Source organism: Spermophilus citellus (genome assembly GCF_964194105.1).
Source record: "Spermophilus citellus genome assembly, chromosome: 4".
NCBI lineage: Eukaryota > Metazoa > Chordata > Mammalia > Rodentia > Sciuridae > Spermophilus > Spermophilus citellus.
The window spans coordinates 53,488,361-53,504,526 of NC_138185.1; the positions used below are offsets into that span (position 1 = coordinate 53,488,361).

The 16,166-nt window shown below is 38.3% G+C and overlaps 1 protein-coding gene and 1 pseudogene across 2 annotated transcripts in view; one reads left to right on the plus strand and one right to left on the minus strand.

Moving 5' to 3' along the window:
• Positions 1–1,167: 1,167 nt before the first annotated feature.
• LOC308648148 lies at positions 1,168–6,742 on the minus strand (annotated as a pseudogene). The gene is made up of 2 exons: positions 6,571–6,742; positions 1,168–1,484 (listed from the first exon to the last, which is right to left on the minus strand). The product of its transcript is annotated as an uncharacterized misc_RNA (transcript).
• The window catches only part of TARS3 (threonyl-tRNA synthetase 3), a 72,663-nt gene continuing 63,135 nt past the window's right edge, over positions 6,639–16,166 (plus strand). The window contains exons 1-4 of the mRNA XM_081291144.1: positions 6,639–7,058; positions 8,017–8,088; positions 9,076–9,269; positions 14,067–14,190. Of these exons, the coding sequence (XP_081147270.1) occupies positions 6,741–7,058; positions 8,017–8,088; positions 9,076–9,269; positions 14,067–14,190 (708 nt within the window). The 5' untranslated portion in view covers positions 6,639–6,740. The remainder of the gene's footprint in view (positions 7,059–8,016; positions 8,089–9,075; positions 9,270–14,066; positions 14,191–16,166) is intronic.

The window sequence follows — 16,166 nt, forward strand, 5'->3', positions numbered from 1 at the left end:
CCCCTCCCCTCCCCTTCTCTCTCTCCATCCCCTCTACTATAAATCGTTTCTTCCACTTATATAATTTTTCTCCTACTCCTCCTTTCCTCTTATATGTAATTGTGTATAACCCTGAGGCTCACCTTCCAATTCCATGCAATTTCCCTTAACTCTCACTTTCCCTCCCGCCTATCATCCCTGTTTAATGTAGAATAACACTCTGAGCTTCTTGAAGAACCAGGACATAGGCCATCAGAATCTTCCCTAAGTGGGTTCCTTACTGACACTTCTGAGAGAAATACTGCCATCTTGTGGTATTTTGTAATCTCTTAGAATATTTTTATTTTTATTTTATTTTTTACAGGCCATTTATAAACATCTATTTAACCAGGGATTTTTACAATTAAGTATTTTTTATTAATACCATCTGAGTTTAATACAGGCTACATCACTGGGATTCAATTTTGCATGAGTTAAAAAGGGTAAGATACAGTTTCTGTTATCTTAACAAAGTGACAATTCATGATTAAACTAGCTTTGGATAAAATAAATGTAACTCTCAAAGTGCTCTATAGTATCACTTTCATCACAACAAAGGACAACAGGAGGTTCTAAGAACTCCTTTGAGAGAAAGTTAGCACACTGTTTAGGCATTAACAGACATTACTCAATTCTAGTTAAGTAAAATCAATTTCTGTATTAAGATACATATTCCCAAATACACATGGTTAGCACTTTAACAAAACAATACTGAGTATTTCTCAGTTATCTGCCTTTCAGTTGTGGCAGCAGGGACACCAAATGGTGGTGATGTCCATAGACAGACTTTATTGGAAGAACTATATCACTCTCCTTTCTTAGAGTCCACAATATAGAAATTTTATATGGACTCCTGAAGACCATTTCAAGGCCAGGACCAGGTAATCGCACCTAGGAGTATCCCACTGAAATAAACGAAACATCAGAGTAATCAAAGACGTATAAAAACAATGAAAATTGTAAGAAATACTGAATTCGAGTTATCTTCATGAGGCTCATAAATGGTGTTAAAAGTTTCCAACCAATTATGTTGCTTTTAAGTGCCCCAAATTATCAATAAGAATCAAGCAAACACTGTCTATAGTATTTGTTAATTGTTTGTTTACCAATAAAAACTCTCCCTTAGCCCATGTATTCATGTTTTATAGTTCAGGAGCACAAACTTCTAAGGACCTCAATCCAAAGAAATTCTTTATATTCCAAAATCACTTTGCAACTCTGAAAGATACCAGCCCTCCTCATCTCCTCAAAATATTTCATGGAATAATAATTTCTGTGGAAATCTGCATATGCCTCCTTTCTTGGTTCAGCCACACCAAACTTATCAAGAGCTGCAACCCCCAGGGCAACCATGAATGTTCCTACAATATGAAACCGCAGCTGTTAGGCCAGAAGACCCCTCATCTGAGGTTTCATCAAAGCGCCGGAAGCCACAGCAGTTACTGTCCTCCACACCAATGTCCTTCCTGGTAGATGCAGAAATGGACCTCTTAGAACAATTTTAAGTTTTTTTTTAAGAGCTACTTTAGATTCCAAGCCAAGTTAAGCTGAAAGAATACAGACACTCTGAGAGTGCAGAGGCTTCCTATATCCCCCTGCTCCTGTGCATGGTACAGCATCCTCTACTGTCAACACCCTGCACCAGAGTGGCAGATTTGTGCAACGGATGACCTTACATTGTACACCATTATTAACCAAAGCCCATGGTTAATGTTAGGTTTCACTTTTGGTGAGTTATACATTCTATGCCTTTGTAAGGATACATAATGATATAAAGAATAATTTCACTGTCATAAAAATCTTCTGTTCTCTGCCTACTCATTCCCCTTTCCCCCCAATTTTGGCAAAGACTGATCTTTTTATTTTCTCCCTGTATTCATAATTTTATGAGAGGCCATTATAACTCCAAAGTTTTCTTTGGTTTTCTACTTTGTACTAGATGGGAGGTATGGAATTATGGTGGAATAATAGAGTCAATCCCCACCCCCCCACTCCAGCTAAGAGGTAGGGACAGAAAAAATACAAGCAGACAAATGGATAAAATAATTACAATATAACTGAAAGAGATGCTGAGAGAGAAGAGAGGCAAGGCTACTTTACAGGGAGCACAGAGATGACACATAAGCTAAAACCCCAGGATGAAGTTGGATAGTAAGAGTGATAGAAGATTTAAAAAGCAGAGACTTGGAATGTGTAAAATCTCAGAGCCAGGAAGGAGTAGGATTATCTGAGGATCTGAGAGCTCCAGGGACTAGTTCTTTGTAAAGGTCTCTGTATAATGCTAGAGAGGCCATGGGGAGTTCAGTTTTGCTGGCCTGATAGGTCCTGATAAGAAATTGGGATTTTACTCCATTTGCTGTAGAAAGTTTTTAAAGGCTTTACCGAGAGGAGTAACATTATCTCATCATGTTCTAAGAAGCTTACATTGAGGTTAATGTTTTACCCTTTGCTTTATCATTTATCCTCTCTTCTTCTACAATTTTTTTCCATATGGATATAAGTTACATACAACTTGACTAAATACTTTAGCTTGCTTTTATGAAAAATGGAGACACTCTGTTTTTTTAATACTTATCAATATCATGAATTTATATCAACACAATATTTTTATCTAATATACCATCCATTTTCCATTTTAGTTTGTTGGTCTAACTATGCTCTTTATAAAAGCATTTTGCCCCCTTCAGGATCCAATCTGGGGTCAAGTATTGCATTTAATTATCATAATTATTCAGTTGTTTTTTTTTACTCTGGAACATTTCTAGAGATCATATTTTATGATGTCAATGTTTTTGAAAAACATTTTCTCCCCTTCACTATTTAAACAATATGTACCTTATTTTGTGTTTGTGTGACATTTCTCTGGGATTAAATAGGGGTTATGTATTCTAGGAATGAATTCTGTATAATGGATTATGCCTTCTTTGCAATGTTACATCTGGAGACTCATGAAGCCTACCTGTTCCTTATAGATGATGTTAATTTTGATCTCTTGATCAAGGCATTGCCTGATTTCTTCATTGTGTGATTAATTTTTGATTTTTCTCTTGCACCTAATAAAGAGTCTGCAGGGAGATGTTTTAAAACCATGCAAATATCCTGCCACTTTTCAAAACTGGCCTTTAGGTTGAGCATGACTGTTGCCTGATTTAATCTTTACTCTGAAGTTGGCAAACTGATGATTTTCTAATGCTCTAATTCTACATTTATCTCTGCATTTCCAATTTTGTTCTGGGCATCAGTCTATAGTCTATAAGCTGAGCTTCTTGCTTCTTTCCTGTTTTTCTTTTATTTTCTATTTTCTGTCTTCTAGTTTCTTCTGATTTATGAATTCCCATATTTTTGGTGGTTTATGATTCATTGTCATACTAATTATTTTTGGTTTACAAGTAGTACCAGTTTGGCCAGTGGGAACATCTTCAAGGTCATTCCTGCGTTCTTGTGACATGTTCAGACCATTTTTGTGGGGAGCCCTTCCCTAATTTCCAGCAAGACAAGCTGTTCCAGGTTTATCTTGAATCTGTATCCCAGTCCTGGAGTGACCTTTCTCCCAGGAGCCCTGGTTCTTTTAATGGGTAAAGATCAAGACCTCAATGCTATGTGTCATCATTGCTACTGGGTATCTTTTCTTGACTCCTCTGGCATTAAAATTTAGTAAATATATTCACATGTATACAACGTGCGTGCATATACTTGCATTTGTGTGTGTGTGTGTGTGTATACAGAAGCATACTCACAAACATTTTATAAATCATAGGTTTACACAAATCCATCTCAGTCCAAACTATCCCCATAGGATTGTTTCTTTTCTACTCTCATTCCATATTTGCATCTTTCTTATGCAATGAGAATCATAGATCCCAGTATTGACACATTTCACTCACTCAATCTTAGAGCATATAAAAACTAGCTTCAGAATTTTTTTTCCAACATCACTACAATACAAAAACCTTCTGAAAAGAGTTCAGCATTTGTTTACAATCCATCTAAGATTGTGGATTATAATTAATCATTTTTTTCTCTATCTCCATCACCTTTAGTTTGGTTATAATGGTCATTTGAATTAAAATCAAGTTTGTTTAAGTTTGCTGTCTACTTAAACTTACTCTCTTTTCATGTCTATTGGTTTAGTTTTTGAATATGCAGAATATTTATATACCTTCAAAAGTCAAAGCTATACAAAAGGATACACCCAGAGAAATCCCTCAGAGGTCCTCACAGCTCATTTCCCCTCTCCTGACCCTTTGTAGGTAGCTATTATTGCTTGTTATTCTATTTCTTTTTGCAATGCAGTAGATAAATGCATTTCCCTTCCCTTAGTCCCTCAGAGATGAACATAATTGCTTTCTAATTTATTCTTCTATTCATTTTTGTAATGATAAGTAGATATTCACGTGCTTTCTTCTCTTTCTTACATAACATGTAACATACTATATATGTTCTTATCACTGCACAGTATTCCCTGGAAACCATCCCATATCAGTTTGTAGTGATCTTCCTAATTCTTTTTGACAACTGCAGAATGCTCCATTGTGTTTGCACCACAGGTAACTGAACCAGTATCCTATGCAGTATTTTATAATTACAGATAAACCTCCATTGAATTTTTGTGATATGTATTTTTATTCTTAGCAAGGTATCTTTGGAATAAATTTCTAAAAGTGGGATTGCTGCGTTGAAGGAAAAAGCTCTTCATAATGACCCTTCATATGGGTGGATTCAACCAACCTTGGACTGAAAATATCTAAAAAGAGTTGCATCTGTACTAAACATATACAGACTTTTTTTCTTGTCATTATTCCCTAAACAATATAATGTGATGACTATTTACATAGAATTTATGTTGTATTAGAAATGATGGGTAGATTGTATGCAAATACTATACCATTCTGTATAAGAGCTTAAGCATCCATGGGCTATCTGTGGTGGAAGGAGGTCCTGGAACACAAACCACCATGGATATTGAAGGACAACTGTATGTAGTTTCATTAGGGTGTTGCTATTGGTTTATCTTGATGTCCTTGTCCTAGATTGTTTATTGAAAATTTATTTTCATTCTCTTGTTTTTATCAATATAGGTGTTAGTTACAAATTTTTCTCTAGTCTACATATTCCATAGAATTGTAATCTTTTCATTATTATCATCTTAACTAAATTCTGTACTTTCTCTGTTTTTCCTTTCAACAGAGTTCTTTAATAGATGGTTTTTAAATTTCCACATGGAAGTTATGGAACCTCCTTCTGGGAGCTTCTTGGAATTCCAGTTAACTTAATCAGATTAGCTCAACTAACTCATTCCCTAGCTTCTTTTCCCAAACTGCTTCTGCTCCTAGAGTGACCTTTGTGTACCTTTCCACCTTTCTTATTTCACCCAATCTTTATTTTCTGAAGCATTGCTCTTTTTCTTAACTACACCAGTCCAAGCTAACTCTCTCATTTCAGAATTCTTATGGCATTTATCACCTATATCAAATCATCTGACATGTTCAATTACATTTTACTAAGGTATAAAGACATCATACACTCAGACTTCAGATTGTTTGGGAGATTGAATCCAAACTGTCATGCAGTAACTGTGTGACCTTGGTCAAATGACATAGTCTCTCTGTGCGTCAATTTTTCCAGCTACAAATGGATATGATAATAGTACTTCTTGAGGTGAGGATCTAAGAAGTTATTATCTACAAAGATCTTAGAATAGTGCCAAAATTCTGAGCTTTAAGAATAACAGTAGGGGCTAGGGTTGTGTCTTAGTGCAGAGCACTCACCTAGCACGGGCAAGGTCCTGGATTTGATTCTCAGCATCACATAAAAATAAATAACTGAATAAAAAATAAAGGTATTGTGTCCAACTACAACTAAAAAAAAATTAAAAAGAGAATAATAAAAATCAATTCATGGGGTTGTGGCTCAGCAGTGGAGTGCTCGCCTCCCACGTGCAAGGCCCTGGGTTCGATCCTCAGCACCACATAAAAATAAATAAATAAAATAAAGTTAAAAAAAATCAATTCATGTTCCTGCCATAGCAAGTTTCATGCTCATGGTTGTAAGGTATACAAAGGGTATGTGGCATTTCCCTAGGCTGGAGGAGCTAGCAATTTCATGCTGGTCAGATTTAAATTTTTGTAGAGATCTTCTATGTGCTCTCCTGGGGTGGCCTTTGCCCCTTACACATCCCTGGCATGAAGGTTAAGGTCGATTCTTATTGGCTACTTTGCAGAATCGGTTTCGAGATGCAAAGGATGGTGACTGCAAGAATTCCAGAGAAAAGAAAACCAGGGAAAAATCCATTGAAATGGGATATGTTGGCCTTGCCAAAGTATTGGAGGATTTGGTCAAGTGACCATAGCCTCTCTGTCTCAATTTCTCCAGCTATAAACAGAATCGTTTCAACATAAAAACCGGGATTACAGGTAGCACCTGGACATGACTCTGAAGGTTAGGGGAGTCCATTCAGTGGCCTCATCGCCACTGTCCAGGCCCAAGCGATAGGGCCCAACCCTGTAGGACCTCGACACTCGGCCCCGCCCCTCACCGCCCCGCCCCTCTCACCGCCCCGCCCCCGGCGGTGTGTCCGGCCTTGGCCCCGCCTCTCGACCCGCCTACGCGGCGTGCGGAGCTGCAGCCCCGCCCCGTGGCTTGCCCAGGACTGAGTCTCCCTGTTGCTCTCGCCGCAACCGCTAACTCCCCGCGGGGCGTGGGTCCTTGAAGGAGCCGGCGCCATGGCTGCTGAGGCCCTGGCGGCTGAGGCCGTGGCTTCGCGCCTGGAGAGGCAGGAGGAGGACATCCGCTGGCTGTGGACCGAGGTCCAGCGCCTGAGGGACGAGCAGCTGAACGCGCCCGATCGGTGCCAGGCGGAGGGGCCGTGCCTCACGCGGGAGGTGGCGCAGCTCCGGGCGGAGAACCGCGACCTGCGCCACAGGCTGTATCGCCTGCGGCTGTGCCTGGCGGAGGAATTGAGCCATCAGGCCAAGCTAGAGAGTGCGGCGCGGGCGGCGGCCGCGCACGGGGAGGCCGAGCGCGCGGCTGCGGGCGCGCAGGTAACAGGGAGGCCCGGACTCCGGGGGGCGGATTGTGGGCTGGCACTGCGGCGCCGCCTCCCCGGACCCGCGACCCGCGACCCGCGACCCGCGACAGTGCCCACTTAGCGGTCTTCAAATCTGGAAGCGCAGGTGCAGGCCGAGGGGTTGGGGGTGTGCTGCAGGGAGGGTGTGTCCACCATGGCGCGCTACCCAGCCGGCCCAGCTCCCTGAAGGGGTGCCCCCAGTCGGGGTGCCTGGGCCTAGCTCGTGGTCACGCAGCGTGTGCTCCTCCCGGGTGCCCTACCCAGTCCTCCTGCAGCGGCTCCAGAACCGCTAGATTTCCAGCAATCACCAAATTGACCCAATGGTTTAATTTCTCAGCTATTCTATTAAAGAGCCTGCCACACATATTTTCCTAATAGCTGAAATAGCATTTTCATTTGTATGAAAAAGGGCCATGGTGCTTAACATTCGTTATTCTTTCTTTGGGCATAAAGATCAAAACAGTTCTGTTCCCTCCGGTAGCAGGTGGTTTTGATTTTTTATTTTCTTGTTTTGGGAATCTATCTTGAGAGAATTGTATACTTAACATTGAATACAGTATTTTGGTATTTTAGCTCATAAAAGGACACATCATCTTCATGTAAAACAATAAACTTTGTTAGTTCTGAAGGCTTTCTCAAACTGTGAGATGTTCTTCCCGTTCTTTGCACCGTTCATGAAGATTTTGGGTACTCACAAGTTTAGCGGGAAATGTTGAAGAAAATATATTAAATGTGCTTATAGCAAGAAGAGCAGACTCAAGAAGGACTGAACTCTGGAAAATAACTTGCCCGTTATAGGTTGTAGGTAGTGGTTGGGAGAGCCCAGCTCTGAACCTTTAAGCATGGGCATTTGCAGTCCCCCTTCTTCCTCAGGTTTCAATGTGTTGTTCTTACTTGTCATTGGCATGAGTAGTTTGTAACTTATCTTTCAGCCTCCTTCTAGTCAAAGCCAAGAAAAGGACATTCAAAAGGAGAAATTGAAGGAACATGGACCTGACAGTGAGGTAACATTGCTATGGAAATAATATAAAATACCACTTGTAATTTAAAATATGTATAGGCAGATTTTTTATAAGAACATAATTATTAGTTAAATTATTATTTGAGATGTATTTAAGACTGTTGAGCCTTAGCTATGAGATGTTAAGGCACACTATATTTAAACGGCACTTAGTCTAAGTTGGAATAGTAGAGCTCTTACTTTGTATTGAGGAAATCAGCTATTCTGCTTTTTAAATATAAATCATTAAAACAACCAGACAATATTCATTGAGCATTAACAATTGATAGATGTAAAGGAGGAATACCTGGCCTCAAAGAGAATAATCTGGTTCACAAGTTGAGATAAACAGAGGAGAACCAACTAGAGAATGAAATGAGATGGTACATTTGTCCCCTCTGTATCCATGGGTTCTGCATTCACAAATTCAACAAACTGTGGATTGAAAATGTTTAGAAAAAAATTGTGTCTGTATTAAATATGTACAGACTTAATGGTCATTATTTCCTAATGTACAACCACTATTTATATGGTATTTATATTGATATGTGTATTTTAAGTAATCTGGAAAGGATTTAAGTATATAGGAGAATGTGTGTAGGTTATAATCAAATATATGTTATTTAAGAGACTTGAACATCCTCAGATTTTGGAATCCATAGGGCTCCTGGAATCAAATCCTAATGAATACTGAGGGATGGCTGTATATTAATGAGTGGTGTATTGTATGCCACTTCAAACATGTGCTGTGAATAGTGAAAAGGGAGAGGCTGGAAGGTGTAGGAGTTAAAGGTGGCTGGCTTAGAACTGGACTGTAGAGCTAAGGAATTCCATAAGTGGAAAGGAGTCTTCTGAAGGGGGAAGTAGAGAGACAAGAGAGTACATATGTATGCTGAGAAGGCAGTGTGGGGTGTGGAAATGATTTAGAGCTGAGCATCTAGCAATACCTGGACTGTGTTTGTTAATGTCTTTTTATTCTAATAATTTTCAGGTGAAACAACCAAATTTTATAAAAGAAAGGCTGGAACTTTTTGAAACCTTGAAGAAAGAACATCAGCTTTTGCATGCTATGTGTGAAACAAAGGAGAATGCAAGCAATGTGATAGCAGTAAGACTGGCTGATGGGAAAACAGTGGAAGGGGAAATTTGGAAAACAACACCATATCATGTGGCTGCTGAGATTAGGTAAAAAAAAATACATATCATATACCTAATATATAGAGAAATATAGATAGAAAAATAGTGTGGAGAAGATATTCAGTAGTAAGCAATTGTACCAGAGCCTGGTAGAATGTTTTTCTAGAGACTGCTAAAATATTTGTTTTCTTCATTCAGTTGAATAAATTAAATGTAATGAATTTTTTCCTATTGGCTTCTAAAAAGGTTACTTGATTAAGTTTATGAATATCAGAACACAATCTGTTCTTTTATAAAAGACCCAAATTTTAAAGTTATAAAAATATATAGTAGAGAAAAAAAATTTGTACTCCTTAACAGGCCACATCACACTGACTTTATTCATTACTCAAATGATTTCTCTGAATTTTTTATAGGTCCTTTAATTTTAGATTGAAGATGTACGTGTTAGAGCTGTTATTAGTCCTGGAATAGTTCTTGGTCTTTCTAGAAATTAGATACATTACTGAAGTTATACTGTTTTGGTTGATGTTAATTTCTAGCATTAAATACAATTATATGGAAACTATAACCCCAAATTTCCATGTTAGTACAATTTTATTATTCAAAAAACAAATCATACCAGGTGCAGTGGTGCATGCCTATAATCCCAGCGGTTCAGGAGGCTGAGCTAGGGGACTGTGAATTCAAAGCCAACCTTGGCAACTTAGCATGGCCCTAAGCAACTTAGCGAGACCCTGTCTTAAAATAAAATATATTTTTAAAAAAGGCTGGGGATGAAGTTCAGTGGTTAAGCGCCCTATGTTTAATCCCTAGTACCAAAACAAACAGTTTCAGCAGTTGAAATCCTCAGATTTCTTTTGAAAGCTATCTATGGCTAAGGTATTTCTGTTTCATCCTTTATCATGTACCTAAAGGCCCTTCTAACCCAATTCCATGTTTTCCAGGAGAGATGATGTGCTAGAGAAAAATGGATTTGAGGCAAAAATAATATATTTTCTCATGGGGAGTCAGGTTTCCCGTTAATGTGTTTCAGCAATTATCAAGTGTGGTGCCCAGACCAACAGAATTGTCATTATCAGGGAACTTGTTAGAACAGCAAATTTTCCAACCCCCTCTCAACCTCTTGATTCAGTCAGCTGTCTTATTTTTATGAGCCTCCAGTAGCTTCTGATGCAAGCTAAAGTTTAAGAACCACTGAATTAGGCTAAACTGTTGCAGCAGAGACCCCTAAAGACAGTGGCTTAAGTAAAGTGTTGGACTTTCTCATGTAACAGTCTGCAAATGACCAGGCAGATCTGGTGGACATCTCTGGCCCATGAAATCATTTATGCACCCAGGTTCCTTCTATCTTGGTGATATGCTGGGTCCTATCTGTGGGCCTGTGTACAAACAAGAAATGGGAGAGTGAAGAACAGTGATGCTTTGGAGTCAATTTCCCATAGTAGCATATTTCAGTTTCCACTTACATCCCATTAGCTCACATTTAGTCATATGACCACACCTAGCTATAATATAGAATGAAAATTAGTGCTGGCTAGCACGTGTCCCACTGAAATTCTTTTACCTTGGAAGAAAAAAAAAATGGTTTATAGGACAACAGGCAGTCTTTCCCAATCAATCCCTCCAACATCTAGATATCTGTGTGTGGTCTTCTTTCAACATCTGGCACTCACCCCTTTCCTAGGTGAGACGACAACTTCAGGCCCTGTAGCTCAAAGCTCACAATTTCTACATAATGTGCAGAATACCCACCCCGTCAGGCTGGCTACTGCATCCTAACAACAAATAATAACAGACAAATCTTCTTATACCATATGCATACAATAAACAAGAAAACCACAATTAAAATGTCTGTTTGGACAAAAAGGAGAAATACAGGAGGCATTGCTTTACAGAATTCTTCTGATTCTGCTCACAATTGTTATGCCCACAGTTAGTGCTGGACTCAGCCCATCTGGTCACCTTTTGGGCTGTGGAAGAAGCTTCCTCATCTACAAACCTGTGGGCCCTGATTTTGTTCTTTGGGAAGTTCACAGTTTTCTCTTTGCCCTTGTTTCCCACATCTGAATTGTGGGGAAGTTTGTCCCCTTGGGGTTGTCTAGTTTGCACAGCCTAGTTCTTACAGGTGCACTTTTGGGGCCTGAGAGTCCCTTTTAAGACCAGTCACTAGCATTTGTAACAGGGCTTGTAGCTGGGTTGGTAATAGAATTCCCTCAAACAGTTAACTGTAGTAAGCTTCGGGTCTGTTTGCTGCTAATCAGTTGACATGAAGAACATCTCATTTAAAGACTCCTTCTAGACAAGAAATTCCTTACCTTCAGTTTCTTGACTTTTGTACTTGGCTCATCCCTTTTTCCCTTAGTTGAATGGACTGAGCCTATGGAAACAACAGGCTTGTGGGAGGGCAGCAACCTTACTCTCTAATTCTTACAGTTCCACTGGTCCCTATTGTCTGTCTATATGGGGCCTTTGAGAAGGGCTGTCAGTTCCCCTTCTTCCTGCTGTTTGGGACAGAAGATTATCTTTCAATATTGTACAGCCCCATATTTTCTGGACTCTTAATCAATTTGAATTTTAGGTCAGAGAAGAGAACCTTCCTTGGTGAAGCCCTGTCCATTCCATCTGACATGCGAGTTTCTCATTCTAGTACTATCTTGGTAAAAGCAGCAGGAATTATCCAGTACCCTTTTATACCTATTTCCTCACATACTGTTGTAACACATGGTTTGCCTGCAAGTTCTTATCAAATATTTTGTAATGCCATATAAAGGTTGTTGGTTTTCCAATATCCTTTTATCCATTTCCTTGTAACCTACTGCCCCTCTGCCAAGCCAGTGCCACATGTTTTTTTTTTTAATTACTTGCAAGCCCTTATTTCTGTATTAGCTAAACCATAGGCTAAACTACTACAAGACATCAGAAAGAACTCAGTGGCTTAAATATAATCGAAGTCTCTTTTTCATAAGGCAGTCTGGAGGTGAGTGGTCCATGTTGGCAGGTCAGCACTTCTCCACAAAGTCATTTGGAGACCTAACTTACTTCCATCTGATTTCCATGGTCCAGAAGTAACAGCAGCCCGTGTGTTCCAGTCCACCGGAAGCAGAAAGGGTGGAGAAGTGCCCTCTTCTGTCTTAAGGCTGAGATGCAGAAGTGGTACATGTCAGTTCTGCTTGTATTCATTGGCCCTAGTCATGGTCTCATGGCTACATTTAGCTGCAAGGAAAGCTGGAAAAAGTGTACAATAATGGGACCAATGGATTTGAGGAAATTTTTTTAGTCTATCACAACTAGCAATATGAAAATAAAATTCTATTTCATTAGTAACAATATCTAACATTCATTACGTTAACATAAGTAATCTTTTAATTCTCAGTATAAATGTATGAGGAAGGCACCATAATTCCTATTTTATAGATGAGAACACTGAGACTTAGAGAAGCTGAGTAAATTGTCCAGAGTTTAAATCCAGGTTGGCCTCATGCCAGAGTGTGGGCTCCCAGCCACAAATGCAGTACTGCTGCCCAAGGTAATCTCAGAAATGCCAATTAAAACATGACATTGTAGAGAGGATATAATTTCATAGTATCTAACATTATGAAAGTAGAGACAAGGTACCAACTCTGATGGTAGGAAAATTTGGCAGTATATTCCAATATAAATCATTAAAAATGTGTTTCCCTTGACATAGTAATTTTACTTGGAGCACTTTTCCTGAGAAAATGCTTGGGTACTAAGATGTGTGTTCAGGAATTTTCATTGCAACTGACAAAACAATAGTAACAAAAAACCAAAACCCACAAAAAATTAACTAAAATGTTAGCTAATCTTAGTTTTTCTGCAACTGTTAATAGCATATTTTAGAAGTCTGTCTACTGTTATGGACAATGCTGTGATTTATTTTTAATCTTAAGAAGTAGGTTACAAAATAACATACATAATGATAATTTTAACTATTTTATATTGGTGTATATATGGAAAAGCATGGAAGGATAAAATCGAATAAAATATTAACTGGAATTTCTGGGTGGTGGGATTATATATATATTTTTTTCCTTTGTGCTGTTCTGTGCTTCCCAGGTTTCTTTTCCTAACTTTTTGTCAATATTCCAAACAGTAAGTGTTACTGAAAAGAGAAAGATCAATACCTTAGTAGAAAAAAGGCAGAGAAAATGGACAGTTCATCACAATTAAAATTAATCATCAAAGAAATCAAAACTTTCAACATCACATTGACAGATTTAAATTTTTTTCCAGGGTGCAAGGAAATACACTCAGATGACGTTTATCAGAAATCTGTTATGCCCGTTAACCTAGCATCCTCTTCTGTGAACTTATTCACAAAAGATTCAAAGATGCATGTGTATGGATGTCTATGTGGTGTGCTCTGTAAGAGCAAAACTGCAGGTGGCCTCAATGTTCAGATTTGGAGGTTTTGTTAATAAATATAATACTTCTAGGCTGCTTTGGAAGTCTAATGTGTGGCAGTGAAAAAGTGGGGTATAAAATTAGGGCTGCAACTGTTTTTATTTTTAAGAAGTGGAGAAGGGGCAGATACAGGAGAAAAACTAGCCAGTCATGTACCAAATGTTATAAGAGTTATTCCTGGGTGGCAATATGTACGGGGGTTTTAATTTTATTTTTTGTTTCCTAAGTTTTAAAAATAGTGAACATATATGACTTTTATACATAAAATAATTGTTATAAAGAGGTAGCTGTCCTGGTAGTTTACATTTGTAATTTCTATCCACTTTCCAAAAAAATTGAAATTATTTTAATCTTTTCTTCTAATAACTCATTATAGCATGTAATAAGGTTAATTCCCAAGTGCTTTTCTCTTACTAGTCAAGAACTGGCCGAAAACACAGTAGTTGCCAAGGTAAATGGTGAATTATGGGACCTGGACCGCCCATTAGAAGGAGATTCCTCTCTAGAGCTGCTGATGTTTGATAATGAGGAAGCTCAAGCTGTAAGTATTTTAACAACCATCCAAACAATCTTTGGGCATTTATGTTGTAAACTGCATTGGGGAAGAGACCAGGTATTCAAGTAAAGAATGATGAATATTTTGGCCTTTTAAGATTTAAAATTATAATATGGTGTTTAATAGATACTTAATAAATATTTGTATATATACAAATAGATATCACTTTTTTAAGGAGCCCATATTTACCATTTCTTAAAATAGTTGTTTTCCTAAGTTAGAATATTTTAGCTGTTAAATAATGTGTATTTGAAATGAATTTTAGGCTTGGGAGTGTAATTCAGTGGTAGAGTAGTTGTCTAGCATATATGAGGTCTTGAGTTGAGTCACCAGCATCAGAATATATGCAAAAACAAAAAGATCATGCCATTGTGATTGGCTGAAAATGAATTCTATTAAATTTACAAATTCATATATAGGGCTGGGGATATAGCTCAGTTGGTGGAGTGATTCCTTGCATGCATAAGGCTCTGGGTTCAATCCCCAGCACCACCAAAAGGGAAAAAAGTGCCAATTAAAAATTCATATATATTATAATTTAATATATGTGAGGAGTTTGGAAAAAATTATCAAAACTCAGGGGCTGGGATTATAGCTCAGTGGTAGAGTACTTGCTGAGCACGTGCATGGCACTGGGTTTGATCCTCAGCACCACATAAAAATAAATAAATAAAACAAAGGTATACACACACACACACACACACACACACACACACACACACATCTCCTCAGATATCCTCTGTTTGTTACTATAGTTTTCTATAAAATAAATACCAAATTTTTATGTAGGGTCTCTGATATACTTTAACTTTTGCAATCTCTTTTCAAGTATTTCATTATCTCCATTTAAAACCCAACCTATGGCTAACTTAGGTTATATTAATTGTTATGCCTAAACTAAATTTCTTAATCTGAACTATGAGAACTGTATTATAAATATATTTCTGCTTAAAATATGCAAACTATAACCAGTGAATAGTTAAATAGTACATTATTAAGGAAACCATTTTTTAAAAGTGATTCAGAAAGTACAAGTTTATGAACTGTCAACTATCATTTCTCTATCGCTAGACACTGTCTGTGTGGTGTCTCCATTTAGACACTGTACAAGAATCTTTTATTCAGTGCATTCACTGTGAAATTCTTGATTCTAACCCCAAGGTTTATTTTTTCCTTGTTTGCCCATCTCAGTGTACTACTGTACTACATACTCAGTTTTCTAAATCCAGAACCTTGGAGGTTATGTGTAATTATTTTCCTTGCTCACCTTTAGTCTTCAGCTTATGGGAAAGCCCAGTAGATTATACTGGAATCTGTCCATTCTCTCCATCTCCATTGCCACCACCTGGGAGTCTGTACTCATCCTGTTATACCACCATCCAAGAAATTGCCTACTTGATGTTTCTTCCCTTGAAATCCATTCCCATACAGCTATAAAACTATGTTTTAAAATGTTTATTGCCTATTTCTCTCCTAGTAGGCTGTATCTGTATGAGGGCAATGGCTAAATCTCTTTCTTTCACACTCATCTTCCCAACACTGAACACAATAAATATCAACAAATATCTCAGTGTGGACAGTGCCCCAAAGAGGAGATTTGGGCTTGGCACTCAGCCTGCTGTCCAGTAGCAACCACAAGAGGGTTGCTTAGCCCCAAAGGCTGGTCTCTGGGTCTGTTCGCAGAACATGTACCAACCTTTTGCTGAGGTCAGGATTATACGTAATTACTCAGTCAACTCTGTCAGCTCTGATTTATTTTATCAAACATCTTTCTAATTGAAATTTACTTTTCTGTTTAATAAAGGGAAGAAGGTACAGACAGAAGACTCAATTATCTTGCACCTTTGGCACTTATATTTTTATCTATTTATTTTTTTTTAGTTGTAGGTGGATACAATACCTTTATTTTATTTACTTATATGTGGTGCTGAGGATTGAACCCAGGGCCTCACACATGGTAG